The 23,141-nt window shown below is 35.7% G+C and overlaps 4 protein-coding genes across 6 annotated transcripts in view; 1 reads left to right on the forward strand and 3 right to left on the reverse strand.

The window, feature by feature from the left end:
* LOC127636156 (CAP-Gly domain-containing linker protein 1-like) overlaps window positions 1-5,183 on the forward strand; it is a 32,086-nt gene extending 26,903 nt beyond the window's left edge. For all 3 annotated transcript variants that reach the window (XM_052116574.1, XM_052116573.1, XM_052116575.1), the window contains 5 exons: window positions 592-652; window positions 957-1,113; window positions 1,780-1,832; window positions 1,921-2,033; window positions 2,561-5,183. In XM_052116574.1, the coding sequence (XP_051972534.1) occupies window positions 592-652; window positions 957-1,113; window positions 1,780-1,832; window positions 1,921-2,033; window positions 2,561-2,789 (613 nt within the window). In that variant the 3' untranslated portion in view covers window positions 2,790-5,183. The remainder of the gene's footprint in view (window positions 1-591; window positions 653-956; window positions 1,114-1,779; window positions 1,833-1,920; window positions 2,034-2,560) is intronic.
* Window positions 5,184-6,296: 1,113 nt separating this feature from the next.
* On the reverse strand, window positions 6,297-14,383 carry LOC127636106 (B-cell CLL/lymphoma 7 protein family member A-like). The gene is made up of 6 exons (XM_052116503.1): window positions 14,232-14,383; window positions 11,565-11,646; window positions 11,372-11,465; window positions 10,504-10,653; window positions 8,161-8,240; window positions 6,297-7,138 (listed from the first exon to the last, which is right to left on the reverse strand). Exons 1-6 carry the CDS (start codon window positions 14,321-14,323, stop codon window positions 7,076-7,078), a joined length of 561 nt encoding a protein of 186 aa, XP_051972463.1. The 5' UTR covers window positions 14,324-14,383; the 3' UTR covers window positions 6,297-7,075.
* Window positions 14,384-15,477: 1,094 nt separating this feature from the next.
* Window positions 15,478-17,287, reverse strand: LOC127636201 (hydroxycarboxylic acid receptor 2-like). The gene has a single exon (XM_052116625.1). It carries the CDS (start codon window positions 16,947-16,949, stop codon window positions 15,963-15,965), a length of 987 nt encoding a protein of 328 aa, XP_051972585.1. The 5' UTR covers window positions 16,950-17,287; the 3' UTR covers window positions 15,478-15,962.
* A 1,213-nt stretch (window positions 17,288-18,500) lies between these two features.
* On the reverse strand, window positions 18,501-22,909 carry LOC127636001 (density-regulated protein-like). The gene is made up of 8 exons (XM_052116349.1): window positions 22,762-22,909; window positions 21,213-21,323; window positions 20,184-20,203; window positions 19,941-20,025; window positions 19,559-19,648; window positions 19,241-19,357; window positions 19,013-19,152; window positions 18,501-18,797 (listed from the first exon to the last, which is right to left on the reverse strand). Exons 2-8 carry the CDS (start codon window positions 21,310-21,312, stop codon window positions 18,753-18,755), a joined length of 597 nt encoding a protein of 198 aa, XP_051972309.1. The 5' UTR covers window positions 21,313-21,323; window positions 22,762-22,909; the 3' UTR covers window positions 18,501-18,752.
* Between the last annotated feature and the right edge of the window lie 232 nt (window positions 22,910-23,141).

A 23,141-nucleotide genomic window follows, 5' to 3' on the forward strand; every position in this document is an offset into this window, starting at 1 on the left:
ATTCCTTTAATGTTCTTCAACAACATTTTATGAAAAGTGCAAGCTTGCTATATTTTTTTCACCGACAAGTAGAATGTGGAAAGATCTATATGCATAGAAAGTATTTGACTACAGAATTTTATTTCAATATTGTCTGTCAACTGACATAAAAGTTTTAGTAATATTTCTGATGATATCTGGATTTGAGGATCCATGCATGCTTGAGGCTTTAAATATTATTTTGTCTCCTGGGAAATACACGTCTAAACATGTTCTTCAGGCATCAGTTAAACATATGTATTATCATGTACTGTACCAAGTTTATCATGTCTAGAGAGATGTCCAGCTCTTCTGTTTTTATGGTAAACGAGCTCATAGTTTGGTTCGGTACTGAATGCTTTTGGCTTGAGATCTATTGTTTTCCTCTCCTCTAAAAATAATTCACAGTCCCACTGTATGCTGGTTCATGTTTTCCCGTAAGCATTTAATCTTTGGAGCACCATTGGGATATGGTGTTAATGCATGTTCTCAGACTGCATATGGCTTTTGTTGGACTATAAATCCAACAATTGTCATTGTAAGCTCTTTAAACAGGGTTGTCTGTTCTCACAGGGAGAACTCCAATGCATTGATGTCGGATAAAGACAAAGAGCTGGAGACACTACGAAATGAGGTAAGAGTTTTGACTGATGGGTTTTATAAGTCTTAATAAACCTCTGGATTATTTTTTTCAGATGTCCACTGTGGATTGTGATGTAAATATACTTGAAATTAATTCTATTTGTTGATCAGTTTCATACTAAATTGTAGTGTATCCAGTGTTTTTGTTTCATTCAAATATTTAATGAAGCTTAAGGAATTGTAAAGACCTACTGTATAAAGTAATTTGTCATTCCTTTATCCTAGTTTTTAGGCATGTTTAGACATGAATATATGATCATGCGTGATCTGAAGACACAGGTTTTTGTGATTCCCAGATCGCAGCTTTGCGAGGAGAGAACGCCATGGCCAAAACTCTCCAATCAGCTGTAAAGTCTTTGGAGAGCGACAAAGCTCAGCTGCAGAGCCGAGTGTACAGCCTGGAGCAGAAACTGGAGGGACGGCAGATGGGGAATGGAGACGGAGTGACGACAGGTCAGTCAGTTTATTTTACAGTTTTCAAATTAGGCTTATTACACAGTTCTGACTGGGAAATCGCACCTTCAGTGGTCTGATATGGAGTTGTGGTGGTGTAGTGGTCAAAACCACATAACTGGTAAACTGTTAATCAGAAGGTTGCTAGTTTGATCCCCACAGCCACCACCATTGTGTCATTGAGCAAGGCACTTAACTCCAGGTTGCTCCGGGGGGATTGTCCCTGTAATAAGGGCTCTGTAAGTCACTTTGGATAAAAGCATCTGCCAAATGCATAAATGTAAATGCAAATGAAATTTCTGAGTAATGATCACACATCCAGGAACATATTCGGTATTGCGAGTCATCTTAACTTCTTCTTAACAACTTCTCGTATCAAATCACTCTCTACAAGTAAGATAATAAAATAATTTATTGTCAAATCAGTATTTCATGTCCATATATTCATTTATTTGGCAAATTAGTTGTGGGATAATGAGCAGTCAGTCGGTCAATTTTGCAAATATATTCACAAACAGAACTCTGAAGCAAATGGGAGATGCAATTCAGTTGTTTCTGTAAACTCTGCCGGCTCTTCTCTCATAATAAAGCTGGGATTGTGTTGCTTTGCACAGTATTTCACTTTTAATGACTGATAAATCGCTTGTTTGTTTGTCTCCACTTTAGGTGATGCTGCTATGGACCAACTGAGAGAAGAGAAAGAGTTTGCAGAGGGACAGGTACAACTCTGTTCTGTATTGGTTAATGGTTATGGGATATTTTGTGCATAGATGTCTAAAATACATCACTGTTTCTTTAATGCATCAGATCAACTTCCTGAACTCAGTCATTGTGGATCTCCAGAGGAAGAATGAAGAACTGAAGGTGAAACTGAAGAAAATGGCATTGACGGAGTTCAACGGAAATGATGAGAATGATGGGTGAGTCCAATTCAGCTTTTATGTCTTGACCTTTTGAGACTAAAGCCATAAACATCTGATGTTTTTCAAGCACCTCGTGCAGGAGTGCCATGTTTTTTTTAGACACCTTGTCAATGGTGATTCTGTTATATTCGTTGCACTACATCTACCTTTTTTTAGCGCAAGAACACGTTTGTTGTGAACGCCTTCTTAGCTTGTATTTGTAACTGCCCATTCTTCTAATTGCTACTTATGTTAAAATAAAATAAACATCTGTTCTCCTGTCGTTAAAGTGTTGGTGAGGTGATAATGAATTATGCTCTAAATGGAGGTCTTTGACCACTGAGCCGTGTCTCGCTGTTTTTTAAGTGACTCGCGCAGTGCTGCTGCTTATTTTGTGTTCTATTCGTTGTACTGCATCTAGCTTTTTTTTAGCGCAAGATTGCATATTTATATTGCATAATAGCTATCTGTTCTACTAATTGCTAATAAGTTAAAAAAAAAACGGTAATTAAAAATAAAAAACTTCTGTTTCCCTGTCGCTGAAGTCTCGGTGAGGTGAAAAAGAAGAAGAAATCCCCGCCACGTGTCTTCTGCGACATTTGCGACTGCTTCGACCTGCACGACACGGAGGACTGTCCCACGCAGACGCAGTCGCCAGACTCCCCTCCCCACACTACCTATCATGGCAGCCGCGGAGGTGAGCGACCGTACTGCGACATCTGCGAGGCATTCGGTCACTGGACAGATTCTTGCAACGATGACCAAACCTTCTGAACTTCCCCCCCAAACCTCTGTGTGAGATCAGGCAATGCACAGATCGCTTTCAACCAGATATTTTGCTATTTTTGTACACAGCGTATATAGATTCAAACCTATTGTACATTCCCTTCAACGTGTCCGGCCGAATGAAGGCTAAGGTATGCTGCAGTGATGGAATTTTCTGTGTCTAAAAGACATGAAATCTTTATGTGTGTTATTAATACCGTGTGTAGCATACGTTTTCACTGTCCTGTGTGGACCGATCTATTAACAAGGTACCAGCAAGAAAATTGGGAGCAGTTTGGCGATACTTTGGTGTTTATTCAAAGCTGCGGCGTGTAATTTTTCTGCCCCTAGTGGCGCCAAACGGAATTGCACAAATACTATCCCGAACATTCCCCCATCTGTCATTAGGTACTTTTGAAAGCACCTCAGAGCAGCTTTGTTAGGAACGAAATACTTGCGTACAGTTTACTGCATACTGTGCCGTATACACTGAATACTGCCTAGTATTTTTTAATAATGCCGTGTGAAATAGTCCACATTATGCAACAAAACACAAACAGTCGTGTACTATTTGAACATATGATCTTGTTACGTTGGTCACATGACCTCATTATACAGTGATTGGCATCTAGTTATCATCTGGAAAATTAAAAGTTATTCTGCATTTTTAGCCACAACTTTAAGAACTCATAACGGACTATCACGTACAAAAACAGTAACACCAGTGCACCAAACAAAGATTAAGCTCATCACTATTAATTTATTGCACTTCTCACTTTAAATATATGCAGCACACAAGTTTAACTGCCATTCTTGGGAACCAAGTTATTCTTTTGACTGTTAAATGTTAGACATGTAGTCATGATATTGTCAAATGAATGGCTTTTTGTGTATTTTGATATTATGTCCTGTAGATTGCAGGCCTATTCACTCCAAGTCTGAATTTTTGGTGGGCAAATTGTGCACGGCAAGATTTTAAAGGGACGGGTCACCATTTACTCACCCTCGTGTTGTTCCAAATGGAAGCCGTAGTCACCATTCATTACAGTGAAAGTCAATGGTGGTTTCACTTCTTAAGTTTGGAAAAGAAAGTCATACGTTTGGAACAATATGAGGTGTACTGTCCCTTTAAGTCCACAGCCTCATCCATTTTCAGTTTCCTGATGATATCGTTTTCCAAAGTATGCAGTGATGGAGAGCATTTTCAAAACCCTCCATTTCTAGAGGTATAAATGAAGGAAAATTTTGTGTGGCTGTGGCCTAAGATAGGATTATTATTATTATTTTTCATTCAGATTCTAGGGCAATTTTATTTACATTGTTTAAATGCAAAAATATTCTTCAAGTATCTAGACTTTTTAGAGAACAGGCCTTTACTTATTGCACAACTTAAAAGCACAAGATCATATTGTATCTCTTATTATTGATGTAATAATAATGACAACGTTTATTTAGCAACCTAATAAACCGCAAGAGTTTAAATTGTTGACCCACAATGAGATGGTGCACATAAATATGTATAATATTCATATTGCCCTTTTGTTATAATCAATTTGATTACATTAATTACAAATATGTGGTCTGTTTCTACCAGAATATTGTGACAATATTCAATATTGTGTCTTTAACTATTGTACTGTTTTATGTACTGTATGTTCAAATGAACTTAATAGAAATATTGAACAACTTGTGGTCTGACTGAAAATATGTTTATTTGACAATGTTTTGGTAGCTGGTAGTTAGCAGTGACCAAAGAGACATTTTATCTAAAAATGACATGGTCAACTTTTTATTTATTTACTTATTTATTTTTATACCCCATTTTTCTCCCAATTTTGAATGCCCAATTCACACTACTTAGTAGGTCCTCGTGGTGGGGCGGTTACTCGCCTCAATCCGGGTGGCGCAGTACAAGTCTCAGTTGCCTCCGCTTCTGAGACCGTCAATCTGCGCATCTTATCACGTGGCTCGTTGTGCATGACACCGCGGAGACTCACAGCATGTGGAGGCTCATGCTACTCTCTGTAATCCACGCACAACTTACCACACGCCTCATTGAGAATGAGAACCACTAATCATGACCACGAGGAGGTTACTCCATGTGACTCTACCCTCCCTAGCAACTGGACCAATTTGGTTGCTTAGGAGACCTGGCTGGAGTCACTCAGCATGCCCTGGATTCAAACTTACGACTCCATGGGTGGTAGTCAGTGTCAATACTCACTGAGCTACCCAGGGCCCCCATAGTAAACTTTTGTTAAAAGAAAACGATTTTTGCATTTTCTGAAGTGGTATAACACAAACGGTGCATGATGTCTTGCACACTGAAGTTTATGATATAGTGTTAGAGGTTTGTTCAAATATAAAATGCCACCACAAATAATTATTACATCATAAAACAAGTAAAACCATTCTTGTATTCATTGAGTTATTTTTCAGTCTTTAAGTTGATATCTAAATGTATACTTTAATAACCATTGAAGTTATTTTTAACCATAGCTTTTAGATTTTAGCCAATCTCCAAAACACCACCGCCTTAGTCTTTCAATTTCACGTCTTGTGGTCACCAGTTTCCCCTCACATGTCTTTTCATCACAATTTTCAACGTTCCACGATGTTCCAAATAGAACAGAAACAGCTTGCTCAATAATTCAAGTGCTTTTAAAATGCAGCCAGACAAGATGAGGCCAATGTGAACCCCCAAAAGATCAAACAAAAATATCATCCTGAGGTCTTTCATTAAATGTAATGCTACCTGTTAAAGTGCATCTCTAATTTAATTTCACCCCTTAAAATAGTATAAGTGAATGGAAAGTCAATATAAACATTAAAAGGAAAATTCAGAGTTAAATACAAGTTCAACTCAAATCGACAGCATTTGTGGTGTAATTTTGATTACCACAAAAATAATTTCGACTCGTCCTCCCTTTCCCTTTAAAAAATACAATAAGAAATCTGGGTTTCAGTAAAGCACTCACAATGGAAGTGAATGGGGCCAATCATTAAATGTCCAAATATACGTACCGTTTCAAAAGTATAGCTACAAGACATAATGTGTTAACATGATTTTAGTGTGATAAAAGCAATTGCAAAACTTTTCATTGTAAACTTGTATCCAATTATACAACTTCTTTCCATGACGACGCAACACTGTAAACCTTTAACCCCTAAAATGACCATAAAAACGTGGATTAAACCAACTTTACAGCTCAAATAATACGTTTTTACAGAAGAATAACAGCAAGTACATTTATAAAATTCTAAGCTTCACATTTCTGCCTTTAAACTCTGAAAATTGTCCCATTCACATCCACTATAACCTTGATTTTTGCTCTTTCTTTACAGAAAAGGAACGAGTCTAAATGTTATGTTGTAATGAACAGATGTTGTCAATTGAGCTCAACTTGTATTGAACCCAGAATATTCCTTTAAGCTAAATAGAAAACAGGCCAAAAACCATTAATAAATACAATAGCCTTCAATGTGTTAAGATTTTTTTTTATTAAAAAACAAACGGAATATGCTAAAACAAGCACTAATGATGGAATAAATAAAACCAAATGACAAGATCAACTGTACAAGATAAAATCAAGAAAACATGGTCCCAGTGCATTTCCCCCCATCCCATAATAAGTTCATTTGACACTGCTACATCAGTCAGAACCCAGAATGGATTTGTTGTTGAAAATGACATCATAAACCCTGCTGGATTGTATTCAGTGAATTTGATTTATCTTTTATCATTCAAGAATTGAATTCCAGCTCAGCTGGTCTGGAAATGAGGTATATTTCGAGCTCATTTTCAGTAAAAACTTTGTTCCAGTTTCATGGTAACCATTTCTTGAACAAAATCAAACAAAAAGAATTACAAAAGACATCATGGAGCCGGAAGGCACACAGCCCAGTAGATAATCTATGTAGCAAACCAAACCCTCACTATGATAGTACATCAACCTCTGCCATTTCTAAAAAGTAGTCGAGCCGTTAAGTAAACTAAATAAGGACTTCTACAGCAGCAAATCCATCTCTTACAGTGCATTCACCAACTAACAGTGTATAGTGTACAGGAATTTGACAGAGGAAAGCTGCACGTCTCTCTTGATCAGGTCAGTGTTTGCTGAAAGTGACATCTGCAGAAGATGGAGAACAGGATGAAGGAGTGAAGTTCTACTTGGCGAACCGTGTGTGAACAGTGAAGATCAAGAATGGTTTGGTGAGTAATGATGCTTTTCCTCATTGGTTTGTGACAGTGACGTGTTTAAAATGTGTGGGATCAAACTAGTCATCGCATTTAGTTAGTCCTGAGAAGGTGATTTCACTTTGCTTTTCTTTGTGGGTGGGGAACCATCTTCACTTTCCTAAGAGAAAACACACACACACAAACAAAGAGATGATTTAGAGACAATACAACATTGTGAAACTGTGCTTTTCCTTCACTATCTGGTCCACAAAATAATAAATAAAATTTTAGTAAAAACAATTAAATAATATATAGCAATTTAGATTTGTCTACAGAACTAATTTCAAGCATTAACCCTTGTTAATCAAACCAAAATGTCTGCGTAAAAAAATATTAATGCCATATTAATATTATATATTAATATTATTTTCAACTAGTTATTTTTTTTAACCAACATCAGTCCTGATCATAACTACCAAATATTCATTCATTTTCAGGACTTTAACCCTTTAAATGCCAGTTTGTTTACATAATGCTACTGTTGTTGTTTTTTCACACACACACACACACACACACACACACACACACACACACACACACACACAAACACACTCTTGACATCCATAGACACACCCACACAATTTTAGCTGCATCATTTATTCAGTTGGCCTGCAGTGCTCTATAATACTGCAAACAGAAAATAGGGAAAAGCTTGTATTTGCTCCATAGGCTAAACAAGAGAAAAATGGCGCCATCTGGTGGAAAATATTTTAAGCCAGGGCTCCAGAATGAAAGCATTATATCATAGAATTCATGATTTTATGCTTTAATGGCACTGGGATCAAATATTACCGTTTTAATGGGGGCATTTTTGTCCTTGAGGTCCTGAGTGTAGCTATTTTGTGTACACAGTGTATTATAGATGTATTACAGGAACTGAGCTTGAAATATAAAAATTCCCCCAAAAATAAACCCCTTTGGCAAAAATGATGCCGTTGGCATTAAATGATCGAGAAAAAAAAATGAAAAAGACACAAATGTCCCGAAGGTCGCACAAGGGTTAAGCACACATTTGTAAATAAAAAAGTTAAGATCATGAAGGACATAAACACAGTAAAGTGTGTCGTTTTGACCAGTAGTTTAGCCATGAAAGACAGATTGGGATTGGGAGTATTTAGTGACATTTGGAAGATGTTTTACCTGAGTGTTTTTGGAGGTGTCTGATGGAGATTCCTTTTTTTTGCTTGTTGAGGTCTCTGAAGGGGTAGAGTTACAATTCCCTATCAAATAAAAATACAAATATGATTAATTCAATTCTGACAGATTACATTTCTATCCACTAGAGGTAATGTTTCCTAAGTTTTCTGTTTTAGTAATAGTTTTGGTCTTTTGACGGAAATGCCCTTAAAAATGTGTCAATGTTTCATCATGTCATATCAACACATTTTATTCAGTTCTGCTTTGAATAAAATGGCACTTAAAAGTTTAAAATAATTAAAAAGTTATTTTTATTATATTAAAAGAATCAAAATAAAATAAAATCTTTTAGTTGGTGATATGCAAAAATTACAAAAACACGTGAAACTGTAACAGACCAAACTTTAATCAAATATTTCCAAACAAAATTCTTAATATAAATATCAAACAAAAAAGACATACAAAATACTGCATAACTCTCAACCCGAGCTGCTGAACGAATAGCATGAAAATACTGAAGTATTAGCTACTTTTTAGAAGTTACTCTACTGTGTTTTGAATTATTCATGCTCTGTTTTTATTTTTCGTAGTTAGCCAATTTCTGATATTGCATTATGTGTAACGTGTTATTTATGGAAACTGCATATATGCAACGCATGTGCCGCAAATTATGCATTTAAGTTAGTTCAAGTTCACCCGTTCATTCGCCTTCATTGTCTGTGTATATGTTAGTTGTAATATTACATACAGTATATGTTGTGGATATAGTGCTAAATCAAATGTATAAATAGGATTGAGTTTTGCGTTTGAGTGAGTTAATTAATCCTTTTTAAAGCGATTCATTTTGCTGGTGTTCAGCTCATTAAACTCATGTAGCTCAACTGGATCATTGGATTAGATGAATCCTTATTTAATATTTTCTGATGTTTCTTCTTGTTTATCTTGCATTAGCCAACTATTTTTTTTTTCTCATCAACAGTACGCTTTAATAAGCTTTTATGTTTTTTTTTAGATATCGCCTGGATGCGTCTTTTTCTTCTCGTATTTGTTATTGTTTAAAAAAGAAAAACATTTCATCAGTGATTTCGTTAACAAGATTAAGACTGCTGTACACGTTAAACATTCACTAACAAACATTGCAATATGGGCAGATGACAGCGTAAAAGGGTTGCTACTAACGATTATTTTGATAATCGATTAATCTAACGATTATTCGACTATTCTGCGATATTTGCAACAATTAATCATTATCTCTTAACTGATTATTCAGCTTGTGCCCCGACTTAAAGTTTGTATTAAATGTGCTTACTAACAATAGAGGGGAAAAAAAACAATCTTTTAAAAATACATTCATTGAATTAAAATAAAAAATTGTATTATTAATTTCGTAAAGAAATTCACTGCAAAAAAAAAACTATTGTTATCAAGTGTGTTTGTCTTGTTTTCCCATTTAAAATAGTCAAAAAATAATTTTAAAAAGATACATTTACTTGAGAAGCAACAGATAAGATATTTAGACTTGCATTAAGAGAATATATCTTAAATATAAGTGTATTTTTGACTTGGTTATACTTCTGCGAGTGCAGTAAATACAAAATATACTTCAATTCAAGATTGATTCTCTAAAAGCGAGTATAAATATCTTATCTGCTGCTTCTTATGTGAATGCATCTTTTTTTAAAGGATCTTTAGATATTTTAATATATTTTTATTTTTAGTATTATATTCAACATTCTCAAAAAAACAGATTTTCTTCTGCAATATAGTTGCTAAAAATGACTACTTGTATAATGGGGCGAAGACTACACCTCTCTCACATTTCTGTTCACTTCAATCCATCTTTAACTCACAAAAAAAACAAACTCTCCCGTATTAATAAAGCTGCGTATTGCTAATTTTCTTCACGATAAGAGTCACGAGCCATCACGTTATAATCCAGCTGCATTAAGCGTGCTCGCTCGAGGGATGAGCGTCCCCGTGACAGAGTGTGCATCAGCCGGGTGCAGTTTCAATCTCTCCCCCTTAGACCGAGACATTCGAGCAACTCATAGAAGAGGCGCTGACCGCACAGAGAAATGCTAGTTTTGGAGTTTGTAGTTATTTGCATGACCTGCTTCCATATTATCTGAACTTTAATTAAGATATAACGCATTAAATATAACTGCATTTAAGATGTAATGTCGAGGTGTTCCTTTAAAGTTGCTCGACACCCAAGTTGTCGACTAATCGTTTCAGCTCTACAGCGTAATTGCACAACGAAACCAAAACTTTTTAGCAGGTATCTTCAGAAGCCTTTGTACATACATTTGTTTAAGGATGTGATCCGTTCATGTTTCTTTTCCTAACCTTTATCAGTGGATGGCGTCTGTTCCGTCTTGCACTCGTTTCCATCAGTGTTAGAAGCAGCAGTGCCATCTGGTGTCGGGCTCGTGCTACAGCTGGTCTCCATCTTCACCGGAGAGGAGTCGGCTATGGAGCTCTGATTGCTGTTCTCATCTTAGACAAATACAGTTAACATTTGAGAGTGAGTATGGCACAGGTGAGTCATAAACACTTTAAAAACACCTTTCTTCCAGCATCAAGATTGACTAAAATTTGTAAGTAAAAAACAAAACAAAATGAATGCTAATGGGCTGCTTATGGGATTTTTGTCCTAATTCGGCTTCATACTGAATCTTAAATAAATAACTGAAACATGGTAATTTCAGTTTATGCAGTAGAATCTTATTTGTGCATTATTATTTGATCCTATTATGATAACAGAAATTCTGAAACGTATGTATAAAATCATGACCCTCCAGTCTCAGTTACCTAACAAAAGCTGTTTTAATCTACATGGAGAGGTTCTCCTCATGGGGGCAGCCATGATGAGATCAAATGACCAGCCGAATACTGCTTGGTTAATCACAGTAACTGCAATGTTATTGGACACTTTCACTCATGAATTAAATGAATCAGTGCTAACTGTAAATACTGAATTTCTACAACAGCATCAGTCACTGGAAACTACAGTGTTTGAATGATTCTGCATCCACACCACCAGGTGTCGCTGTAAATCCAAGACGAGATAAACATATGACTGAGCGCACCTTTAATCACCTTTTTGCAGTCGACATACAAAGATCTAAAATGAAAATTCATGTTGCAGAAATTGTCATTTGTGTTGTGATTTTGGCACTGATAACACTCCATACGGACACTTCCTCTGACTGACCGTGCATGTCCATCATTCCAGGAGAGGAGCTGTTCTCTGGAGTCGTTGCCTCAGATCCATATTTCTCCTCTCTGCCCTTCTTTATTTTATTCTTCTGTACAGCAAGAAAAGAGGCCAGACAGAATATCTATTAACTATAACTTCTACATAATCAATGAAACACTACACAGTGGTATAAACGTTTAAAACTTACATCATCTGACTTTGGTTCAGTCACTGGAACCCATTTGAAGATTCGCAGTGAAGTGTCTCCAACCGTTACCCATTTTTTCTCCCTGTAAAAGATTAAAACAATGATCAATAACACAAACTGAAGCTTTATGGGGGGGGGTTATATTCTCTTATACAGTTGTACATAATATTTCCTCAATGGAAAATTTATAAATCTAACAAATTAATAAAATGTACTGAATTTGTCACACTGCCAACAAAATAGTTAAATCCACTCCAGAGCCATTTTTATGTTATTTAAAAACATTTTTAAAAAAATGCAATTCATACAAAACAATTAATATGCCTCTTTGGTGATGAACATGCTTTGAATTACTGAATTCAGAGTCATTTTGATATTTGTTTTTTTGGTGCTTTAAGTAAAAAAAAAAAAAGAAAAGTTCCTTAAGCTGTGTGTGAGGTTTTAAAAAATCATTTGCAGCCAAACATTTTGATTAAATGTACAGATTTTGCTCTTATGGAGAAATATTGGTACTTTTATTCACCAAAGTGGCATTCATCTGATCACGACGTATAGTCTGGACATTAATAACGTGAAAAATTACCCAGAATAACTTCTTAAATGACTTCAAAGAGTTCTCATCAAAAAATCCTTCACATGCAGCAATGACAGCTTTGCAGATTCTTGTTATTCTAGCGGTCAGTTTGTCCAGATACTCAGGTGACCTTTCACCCCACACTTCCTGTAGCACTTGACCTTTCACCCCACACTTCCTGTAGCACTTCCCATAGATCTGACTGTCTTGTTGGGCACTTCTCACGCATCATAGGGTCTAGTTGATCCCACAAAAGCTCAATGGGGTTAAGATCCATAACACTCTTTTCCAATTATCTGTTGTCCAATGTCTGTGTTTCTTTGCCCACTCGAACCTTTCGGGTTTCTTTTTGTTTTTCTGTTTCAAAAGTGTCTTTTTCTTTGCAATTCTTCCCATAAGGCCTCCTGAGTCTTCTCTTTACTGTTGCACATGAAACTGGTGTTGAGCGGGTAGAATTCAATGAAGCTGTCAGCGGAGGACATGTGAGGCGTCTATTTCTCAAACTAGAGACTCTGATGTACTTCTCCTCTTGTTTAGTTGCACATCTGGTCTTCCACATCTCTTTCTGTCCTTGTTAGAGACAGTTGTGCTTTGTCTTTGAAGACTGTAGTTACACCTTTATATGAAATCTGCAGTTTTTTGGCAATTTCATGCATTGTATCACCTTCATTCCTCAAAACAATGATTGACTGATGAGTTTCTAGAGAAAGCTGTTTCTTTTTTGCAATTTTTTACCTAATTTTGACCTTAAGACATGCCAGTCTATTGCATACTGTGGCAACTCAAAAACAATATTCAGCTTCATTTAATGAACCAAATAGCTTTCAGCCATGTTTGATATAATGGCAAGTGATTTTCTAGTACCAACTTAGCAATTTAGCATGATTACTCAAGGATAAGATGTTGGAGTGATGCTGCTGTCTAGATTTGATCAAAAATGACTATTTTCCAATAGTGATGGTGCTGTTACTGATGTACAATGTCCTGACTATACATTGTGATCAGTTGAATGCCACTTTGGTGAATTAAAGCACCACGTACTTTTGCTTACGAAACAGCAAAATCTGTACATTTATTCCAAAATGTAGCCAGTGTGTGTGTGTATATATATATATATATGTATGTATGTTTTGTACAACTCTAATTTCCTTAAGGTGTGTATTTATTTTGTAGAAAGTTCTTTAAATGCTTATAAAAAAACATCATGGATGCAAAGATTACATTTTTACAGACTTGACCATTTTTTTAAGCTAGTTTATAAAAAAAAGATATAATTTTTTTTATTTTTTATTATTACCTCAGACAAACTTATTTGTCAATGACCATTATTAGATGCATTGTAATATTTGTGCAACTCCAATCAAATCCATAAAAAGCTTTTTGTATTGTTTTGTTTTTTTTGTGCTATATAATGAACATCTCATTTAGATAGACCTAGTGCGTTTATATAAAAATGTATGCAATTACATACACTACAAAATCAATATATCCATTGAAAAGAAGATCCCAAATATGTATTTATTCATTAAAATGATTAATGCAATTACATCAATTCTTGTCCGGCTCAAATCCTTTAAAATGCTGTGTTTAATATTGTTAGTGAAATATCCGGCATGCAATAGCTCTGTTCCCTGTCCTATCCCAGCCCCCACATCGCTCCATGTGTTCAGCTTTATTTTGATGTAAAGACACTCACGCGCCGCATTTAAACTTCTCAATGTTACAGAGACGCTCGCGCGCACAGGTGAGTCTTGTTCAAACATTTAATCTCATAAACACTCAGATATTCCACATTACAGTGCGCCAAACTGCAGCTAGAAATGGCTACATGTGACTGCAACGAAATGGCTCCTCGGTTCAACCCACTTCATCCCCAGTAACCCTTTAACAAATGTCCAAATTATTAATGTGTGGTGTTTGGTGTCGGGTGCGCGCGTAGAGTTCACTTGGATATCGCGCAAAAAAAAAAATGTCCCTTATAATTTCTCTCTCGGTCTTCTCGTTTGTTCTCTGTCTCTCCTCCCCCCACACACAAGCGGCTTTTTTTTTCTCTCGGGTGGAACAAACACGGGGCTTTTTTCCTGTGATCTTACCATTTTCGTACTTTCTCGACAGCGGCCATAACGCGTTTGATGTCATCTTTGGCTCTGCTCCGGGTCTCCGCGCGCACTGACCTGCCAGACATTCCCGCCGCTCGATTATATTTTTAAGCTCGTCCTCGGCAGCTCACACTCTACACATACAATGCGCGCACACACACACTCTCACAATGAACGCTGAGCCGGGAGCGCGCCTGCGCCAAATAAACAGCGAGCAAACGAGCGAGTCCTGCAAGACTGGAACTCTCTTTTGTTCTTTTGTCTTCGCGATTATCTCGCCTGCACTAGCTGTAACTGATGTAAAGTAATAATAGCAATGTTTTATTATAGGCCTACTTTATCACATGTTAATTGACATCAAGCTAAAAAAAATATTTAAACGTAACTTTAAAAATAATAAATAAATAAAAAATAAATAGCCAAAATTAGAAAAAAATATTTTAATAAATTACAAAAGCAATCACGGACACAAAACAGAGACTTTAGCACAACACATTTAATAATTAATACGTTTAATAATAAATAATATACTAATATGTAATATTACGTTAAAAAATAACAATAGAATGTATTTAGCCTAATAAATTAAATGTTAAAATAAATAAATGAAAAAATTATGTATAATAAATTAGAAATAGCTATCACATACATAAAACAAAGACTATAAGCTGACTAAATTTTATAATAAATACATAGAATACGTTTAAAAATTATATTTTGTTAAATATAATAGAAATAAAATATATTTAGCCTAATACATTTATTTTTTTAAATAAGTGAGAAAATAATTTATAAATTAGAAAAGTAATTAGACACAAAACAAAGACTGTTAAAGCTAAATACATCAATACTAAACATGTAAAATAAGTTTAATGAATTTAAATTAAAAAAAAAAATACATTACAAAAAGTAACAACAGACATAAAAAAGATTGCTATAGGCCTAACTAAATACATTAAATAATTAAATAACATTAATACATAGAATTTGTTTAATAAATATGTTTAAAAATAATATAACATTAAAAATAATAACAATAAAACATATTTATCCTAATACATTTCATTTTTTAACTAAATAAATTAGAAAATGAAGTAAAATACCCCCAAAAAAGACTGCTATAGCTGAATATATTTATTACAATATATGTAGAATATGTTTAATAAATAAAAATGAAGGCACATTGAAAACTTTTTATATATTGATAAACAAATCTAATGTATAAACATGCAGTAACATATATTAAAACAGACTGTCTATCGCAGAAAAATACTACAAACAAGATAGGTCCCTGTGATAAAATAATTATACAGACAAACCAATAAGACTATTGAAGACATTTATTAACTTCGTGTTTGTAGATCTATGGAGGTGCCAACTTCCAAGATTTTGGGGGATATTACAAAGTTATTTTTACTGAAAAGGCAACACAAATGCAATCATTATTTATGGAGCTCTGAAGTTGGTACTCCGATCCCCCAAAAAAGGGCAATATAGGCCATTCATTTTGGAAAAGTATCACAACAGTGCTTTAAATAAGAGTATAGATAAATATATAAAACTAAAGCATGCTGATTAGTATCTTTTTATAATAAGACAACTTATTTTTGTAATTCAGTTTGTTTAAGGTTACTTCAAGAGGTCACAGATAGATGCGTTATATATCAATATGCCTTTACAGCTATGATTTACATCTGAATTAATAAGAAATATTATATAATGATTTCACTTGTTTGAGGCAGTAGATGCTGTAACAGAACAATGATTCTTCTCAGCATCTTCCTCTTCCATTTTCTTTCCTAGAAGTTTCAAATAAAGTTTCCTAAAAGTCCCACTGAACGCAGGGCTGGAAAAATAATAAACGAGGGGGTTTAGCACACTGTTGAAGTAGGTAAAGCAGACGGTAGTGTAAAAAGCCACATTTGCGTCACGGAAATATTGGCACTCAGTATACCAGGCCTTCAGAACCCACACGGCGATACGAGAGATGTTACTGGGGAAGAAACAAATAATGAAAACCAAAGCCACTGCCAAGACAAACTTGACAGCCCTCTTGATTTTTCCCTGAGTGTCCACGGTCTTATTCTTCAACTGCCATGTAATGCAAGTAGTGCAATAGATAACAATGCCTGTTGGCAAAAAGAATTGGATTACATAGAATGAATTGTGCCAGTCCGACAGTGAATTATGCCCCATGCAAATATTAAAACTCTCACATTGGGTGCGGTTGTTTCGATAGTAGAAATGTTTGTCTGTTAGAAGGTAGACGGTCATGGCTATGATAAGACCCCATAGAAGAAGAGAGACCCAGAGGGCGTAGCGCAGACCCATTCGGTTGATGCGGTTGAGTGGGTGTACAATCTTCAGGTAACGGTCCACGGCAACTGCAGTTAGGAAGAATATGCCCGCTGCCCTGTTGGCGGCCAAGAGAAACAGCAAAATGCGGCAAAAAGCATCTCCATAGACCCAGTCCTTGCCCCTACGGTAGTAGTCGGCCCTGAACGGCAGGCAGAAAAGGACCACCGAGTCTGCCACAGCCAGGTGAGCGAGGTAAACAGAATTGGGCTTCCAGCTGTCCATATGGAAGAAGAACATCGAGAGGGCGAGGACGTTTCCCATTAGGCCGAATATGAATTCCGTGAACAGAATTGGCGGTAGGACTTGGTCCAAGATGGGTGCATCGAAAGCGCAGCACTTTGTGGAGTTGTCCATGATTCCGTTGCAACTGTAAACTAAGCAAGACTTGGAGAATTTCAGATCTTGGAAATATGTCAGCGATTCCCCACAGACTGGACGTAATGTTTGCTCACATGCAAATAATCTAGCTGTATGTATATGGATAACACAAACCCAGGTGTGGTTGGCAAATGATCTCCGGAGGTGCTTGCTTAATTTAACTTGGGACTCTGCAACAGCCCCATTAAAAATGATTACACGCAAGATATTTTACACTTGGGCATACAACTGAACAGGGGAGAATCTAACAATACAATTACATTAATTGAAAACCTTTTGTTCCCGTTAGCATGATTTTGCATGTTTAGTTTGGGAGAATCTCAACAAGACATGTCTGGGTCATATTTCCCCCTATTTTTTGCATTCAGAAAATGAAGACTTATTTTTAGGACAATTACAATTTTGTGCATTGTGACATTATTTTCCAGTCAGTTACCAGTAAGCACATTTTGCTAAACTGTAAACCCCAATGTTGTCATTACTGGAAAAAGTAAAAGTCTTAATTAAACAATAAAGGAAATGTTTGAAATCAAGTTTTGGACTCAGAACTCAAATATCTATAGACTTAAAATCTTAAATGATAACTCAAACGATTGAGTACAAAATGTATGCAATTGGGAATACCCATAATCCCTTGTGCTTGAATGTTTTAATTATGTTTGCTTGGTCAAAGGGAACGTATGGGTGCATTTAAATATTTATTAAGAATTCATAGGGGTTGAAGATCTTTTGCAGTATTATTTGTTGTTTTGCCACAAATAGTTGTTTCGTGTGATAACACACGATGGTGTCTGTGATCTGTGTCCCCTTTGGTCAGTTTGGACCCTAATATCTCTATATCAGACACCTTGTGCATGTGCAACTGAAGTACAGGTATATAAGCATTTCTGAGGAGAATTACGTTTATTTAATGCCTGATTTAGAATCAGTTATAATCTTCTTTATAAGAGCTGTGTTATTGTAGACTCTAAATTTGAATCAATTCAACTAATATTATTAGTAAAACAATATTTAAATAACAAATCGGAGTTAAGTCTATTAGCATCTAGTCTACCTTAACTTTGACACTTAGTGTTCATTCTATATGAACACTATGTGAACTTCAATTAAAGTGAAATTATTAGGGTTTTCATTGTACCAAAGTCTCACTATATACTCTAATGTGAAAAATCACATTATTTTTTATCATAATACAGTAATTAAATAATATTGGATTTTGCCAATACGAAAATTAAGGTGGTGGAAAAACTGTTAACCGATTAATCGGCCGCTGTTTTTTATTTTAATTGAATTAGTGAATGTTTTCTTTTGAAGAAAATGTCCTTAGTCTTTCTTTACCGTGATGGTAAGGAACGAGATAGTCTAATTATGAATGATTGTCGTTAATTTCTAGCTATCGGCAAAACCGATATTTGGTCAATCTTCTAATGGAAACCAAAAAAAATCGAATCCTGCCCAAACACAATGGTTGGGGGATTGGGGCAATATAGGTTTCAATAAAAGAAATGATGCACAACCAACAAGGGATTGAGACAGAAATTTTATTAGTCTATTGTTTGCATGTGTGAAATGCTTTAAGGAGTCAAACCATTCCAGACCTTTGGCAACCAAGAGAGAAAGGAGCTATCAAAAACTGAAAAACCCCAAGGATTTAGCAAAGTCCACGGAATTCTATACAGTAAATAAAATAGATATAAAAGGGCTGTATGTCGTTGTGTACATTTGGCCGGGTTTGCTGAGTCACGTCGCAACAGTTTCAGTAAAAGTGCATATCGGGCTTCACTTTTTGACCTCTCCAAGATCGTCAATGCTGTCGTCGTCTACCTGTGGTGTTAGGAAACATATCAAATGCTGAAAAGAATTCCTGTGAGCAACACTGCAGCAACTAATTGCAATATATTGACACTTTGCAATGAATTCAAAAACTACACCTGTACACTACATGTCATGCCCAACAATAATGAATAATAAGTAATGATATAGTACTGTCCTATCCTAACACCACCATTTAACTATGATAAAATGCCATGTTTGTATACCTCAGGCCACTTCTCTTGGATGACATCGATGATGTCATCTGTAAAGTCTCCCTGAATGATGATTTCGTCCTCTGCTGTCACTGACACACCGCAGGAGAATTTCTGAGCAAAGAACCTTTGAGCCTCTTTAAGATCTAGATCTGAAGAGAAAAAACAATCACGTTAACACTAGTAGGAAATACAGAACACAACATATTAAGAATCCCATAACTAATATCACAAGCTTACCGAAAGTGGCCAAGCCACACACCCTTGTGACATATTTCTTTTTAGCTCTTGGGATTTTTGCTATCGTAACTTTCTGGGGGACGGTCTTCTTTTTCTGTTTGATCTGACCTCTTCCACCTGTAAGGGCAAACAAATAACACCTAAATTAATTCATATCCAGACACACTTAAGGTAACTCAAACAACTGTTACCAGTTGCTCATTTTTCTATTAATAATCAAGAAAAGTGAACACTATATATGCCTTGCTAAATGTATTTTTTATGCCTTTTTAATTAATAAGCCCATCATTTTTTCTAAATGTACCAAGACATTTTAACCTCTCTTCTGTTTCTTTTTCTCCTCTTCCTCTCCTGAAGGGGGCGCTTCAACTCCTCCTCCACCTCCCGTTTCCCGGTTTGGTGCTGTACCTACACAACAGTGCTGATTTCAGTCATTTTAGCAAATGTGATATAAGGGTGCATGTTATTCAGCTAAAAGATTCCACTTTGTTTGAAAACTTTGAAATCCAATTGTAGGCACTCAAAGATCAACCTTCCTACAGGAGTCATAAACGTTTTTACCGCATCTTTCCAACAATGTTAGCGTAAAGAAAGAGACAGGCAATTTTGAAACTTTGTTTGAGAGATAGATTAATTAGTTGAAAGGGGTATGCATTAAAAAGAGTCTGAGAAAGAACATACCCTACTTCAGTAAACTTACCAAGAGTCAGTTTAGCAAACACCTCAGGAAAGTTCTTCTCAAGCCACTGTTTGCATTTGGCTGGCTCAGGCATGTACTCACAGTACTAGAGCAATACAGCAACATTTTATTAATTCACCATCTACCAAAGTACATATAGTTATCAAATCACAGATGCAACCTTTTTCTTTACAATATAAAGCTATAAACTCTGCAGTCAATCAATAAAATATACTGAAACATTTGTGGAATGAACATATTTACCTCTACTGGCAGAGAACATACTGAAAGTAAAATAAGATACAAAACAGGTCTTAGGTGATAAACCAACAACTATTATGAGAATAAAATCAAAGTAAAAGTCTCTACACTGCACATTTGAATTTACATAGAAAACTTCCCATGTTCGTATAATTGATGAAGTTTATCTAAACAATCCAAATACCTCTCAATATTGAATATATATGTTAAATTATTACAATAATATCTAATTGCAATTCATGAAGAAAAAATATTTTCAAATGGTTAGTTCACCCAAAAATGAAAATTCCCTTATTTACTCAGCCTCATGCCATCCCAGATGTGTTTGACTTACTTTCTTCTGCTGAATGCAAATAAAGATTTTAGAAGAATATTTCAGCTCTGTAGGTCCTCAAAATGCAAGTGAATGGTGACCAGAACTTTGAAGCTCCAAAAAGGACATAAAGACCGTATTAAAGTAATCCATACGACTCCACTGGTTTAATCCATGTCTTCAGAAGTGATACGATAGGTGAGGGTGAGAAACAGATCAATATTTAAGCCCTATGTTCTATAAATCATCACATTCAATTCCACATTCTTCATCTTTAGTCTTTTGGCAATTCACATTCTTTGTGCATTTTTCCACCTACTGATGTCTATTCAAAGGTGGCGATTTATGGTAAAAAAGAAATTATATATTGATCTGTTTCTCACCCACACCTATCAGGTCACTTCTGAAGACATGGCTTAAACCACTGGAGACGTATGACAAATTTTATGCTGCCTTAAATGTCCTTTTAGGAGATTTGAAGTTCTGGCCACCATTCACTTGCATTGTATGGACCTACAGAGCTGAGATATTCTTCTAACAATCTTCGTTTGTGTTCTGCAAAAGAAAGAAAGTCAAATATCTGAAATGGTATGAGGGTGAATAAATTATGAGGAACTTGTCATTTCTGGGTAAAATAAGCCTTTAATGTTTTACCCAGATTAGAGTTTTTGCAAACTGTCTGTAATGCATGAAACAATTAAATTTCAAGATGCTCAAACCTCCACAGTAGGGCACCTTCAGTGGGTACTTGGCATTTGGGTTGGCCCGATCCACTTTTTTTTCTGGTAAACCCAATTCTGCATTCTCAGTAGTAGCCATATTACATGAATCTATACAAAAACACAATGAATTGTATTAAGTATATAGACAGCAGACCAAAAGTTTAGCTGTTTTGGAAGGAAATTGGTAACTTAATTCACCAAAGTGGCATTCAACTGATCACAATGTATAGTCAGGACATTACTGATGTATAAACCAGCACCATCACTATTTGAAAAAAGTCATTTTTGATCAAATCTAGAGAGACCCCATTTCCAGCAGCCATTGCTGCAACACCTTATCCTTGAGTAATCGTGCTAAATTGCTAATCTGGTACTAGAAAATCACTTGCCATTATATCAAACATGGCTGAAAGCTATTTGGTTCATTAAATGAAGCTTAACATTGTCTTTGAGATGCCACAGTATGCAATAGATTGGCATGTATTAAGGTCAATATTAGTCAAAAATGGCAACAAAAAAAAAACAGCTTTTTCTAGAAACTCATCAGTCAATCATTATTTTAGGAATGAAGGCTATACAATTCTTGAAATTGCCAAAAACTGTAGATTTCAAACAAAGATGTGCACTACAGTCTTCAAAGACAAATGACGACTGTCTCTAACAAGGACAGAAAGAGATGTGGAAGACCAGATTTACAACTAAAAAAAGAGGATAAGTACATCAGAGTCTCTAGTTTCAGAAATAGACGCCTCACATGTCCTCCGCTGACAGCTTCATTGAATTCTACCCGCTCAACACCAGTTTCATGTACAACAGTAAAGAGAAGACTCAGGAGGACTTATGGTAAGAATTGCAAAGGAAAAAAATTCTTTGAAACAGAAAAACATAAAGAAAAGGTTTGAGTGGGCAAAGAAACACAGACATTGGACAACAGATAATTGGAAAAGCGTGTTACGGATCTTAACCCCATTGAGCTTTTGTGAAAAACACACACATCCATCACATATTCCATAGCAAAGAATTTAGCTTACAAAAACAGGAATACTGCAAATACCCAAATAAGACATCATCTTCTGGGTTCCAGAAGCTGAAAAAACCAACCAATCTATCCATCTAATTACAAACAGGCCCATTTGACAGCTGGGAGAACCTTAACTTCTGTAATATTTATAAGTTTAGGAAAAATCTTGTTATTTTAATTAGATTCACATTCTCAAATCATGTTGCACTGTCTCTTAAAATACAGAAAAGATATCCATTCTAAGTGTATAATACAGATATAAAATAGCCAGTGCCAGCAACACCCTGGTGGTGCTTTCTAGTCTGTTGGCATGAGATGGCAACAGAATAAATGGGTCTTATCAAGACTTCTTCATCTACTGCCTCTCCTAACACAAATATATGCGATCATATATACTTTTTAAACATTTCAAAGGCACTGACAATGTTAACTGGACTTGAGTCCTGCAGCCATCGCACCATTCATTAGCTATCACCGCTAATCACAGCTCTCCTAAAGAAAGCAGGCGCTTAAACTAATACATACCTCGTCGATATGATCTCAGTATAACTTGCTTTTAAGCAAAACCTTGATCATTATTACTTAAACTTGTGTGGATGTTGTTTGAAGTGAGAAAGTGTTTCACTGTTGCTCTGCACACCTTCACTGTCTGATTTGGGGTCCTGACAGCGCCTCTCTGAGGCAGAGCAACAACTGGTAATTAAGTTTGTGCCTGCTAGTTTATGTACTATGGGATGTTATAAATTCACATCATTTTGCATTTATAATTTAAATATGTGTTCTTTATGGTTATATAAAATATTTTAATTTGAATAAATCAAGATGATTTATGTAAAGAGATTTTTTGAACGAAGAGTTTAAATCAGGCATTACAGTAGACCGCCCGCTCATATCGCAGCAAAACA

The sequence above is a fragment of the Xyrauchen texanus genome, chromosome 43 (assembly GCF_025860055.1).
Source record: "Xyrauchen texanus isolate HMW12.3.18 chromosome 43, RBS_HiC_50CHRs, whole genome shotgun sequence".
Taxonomy (NCBI): domain Eukaryota; kingdom Metazoa; phylum Chordata; class Actinopteri; order Cypriniformes; family Catostomidae; genus Xyrauchen; species Xyrauchen texanus.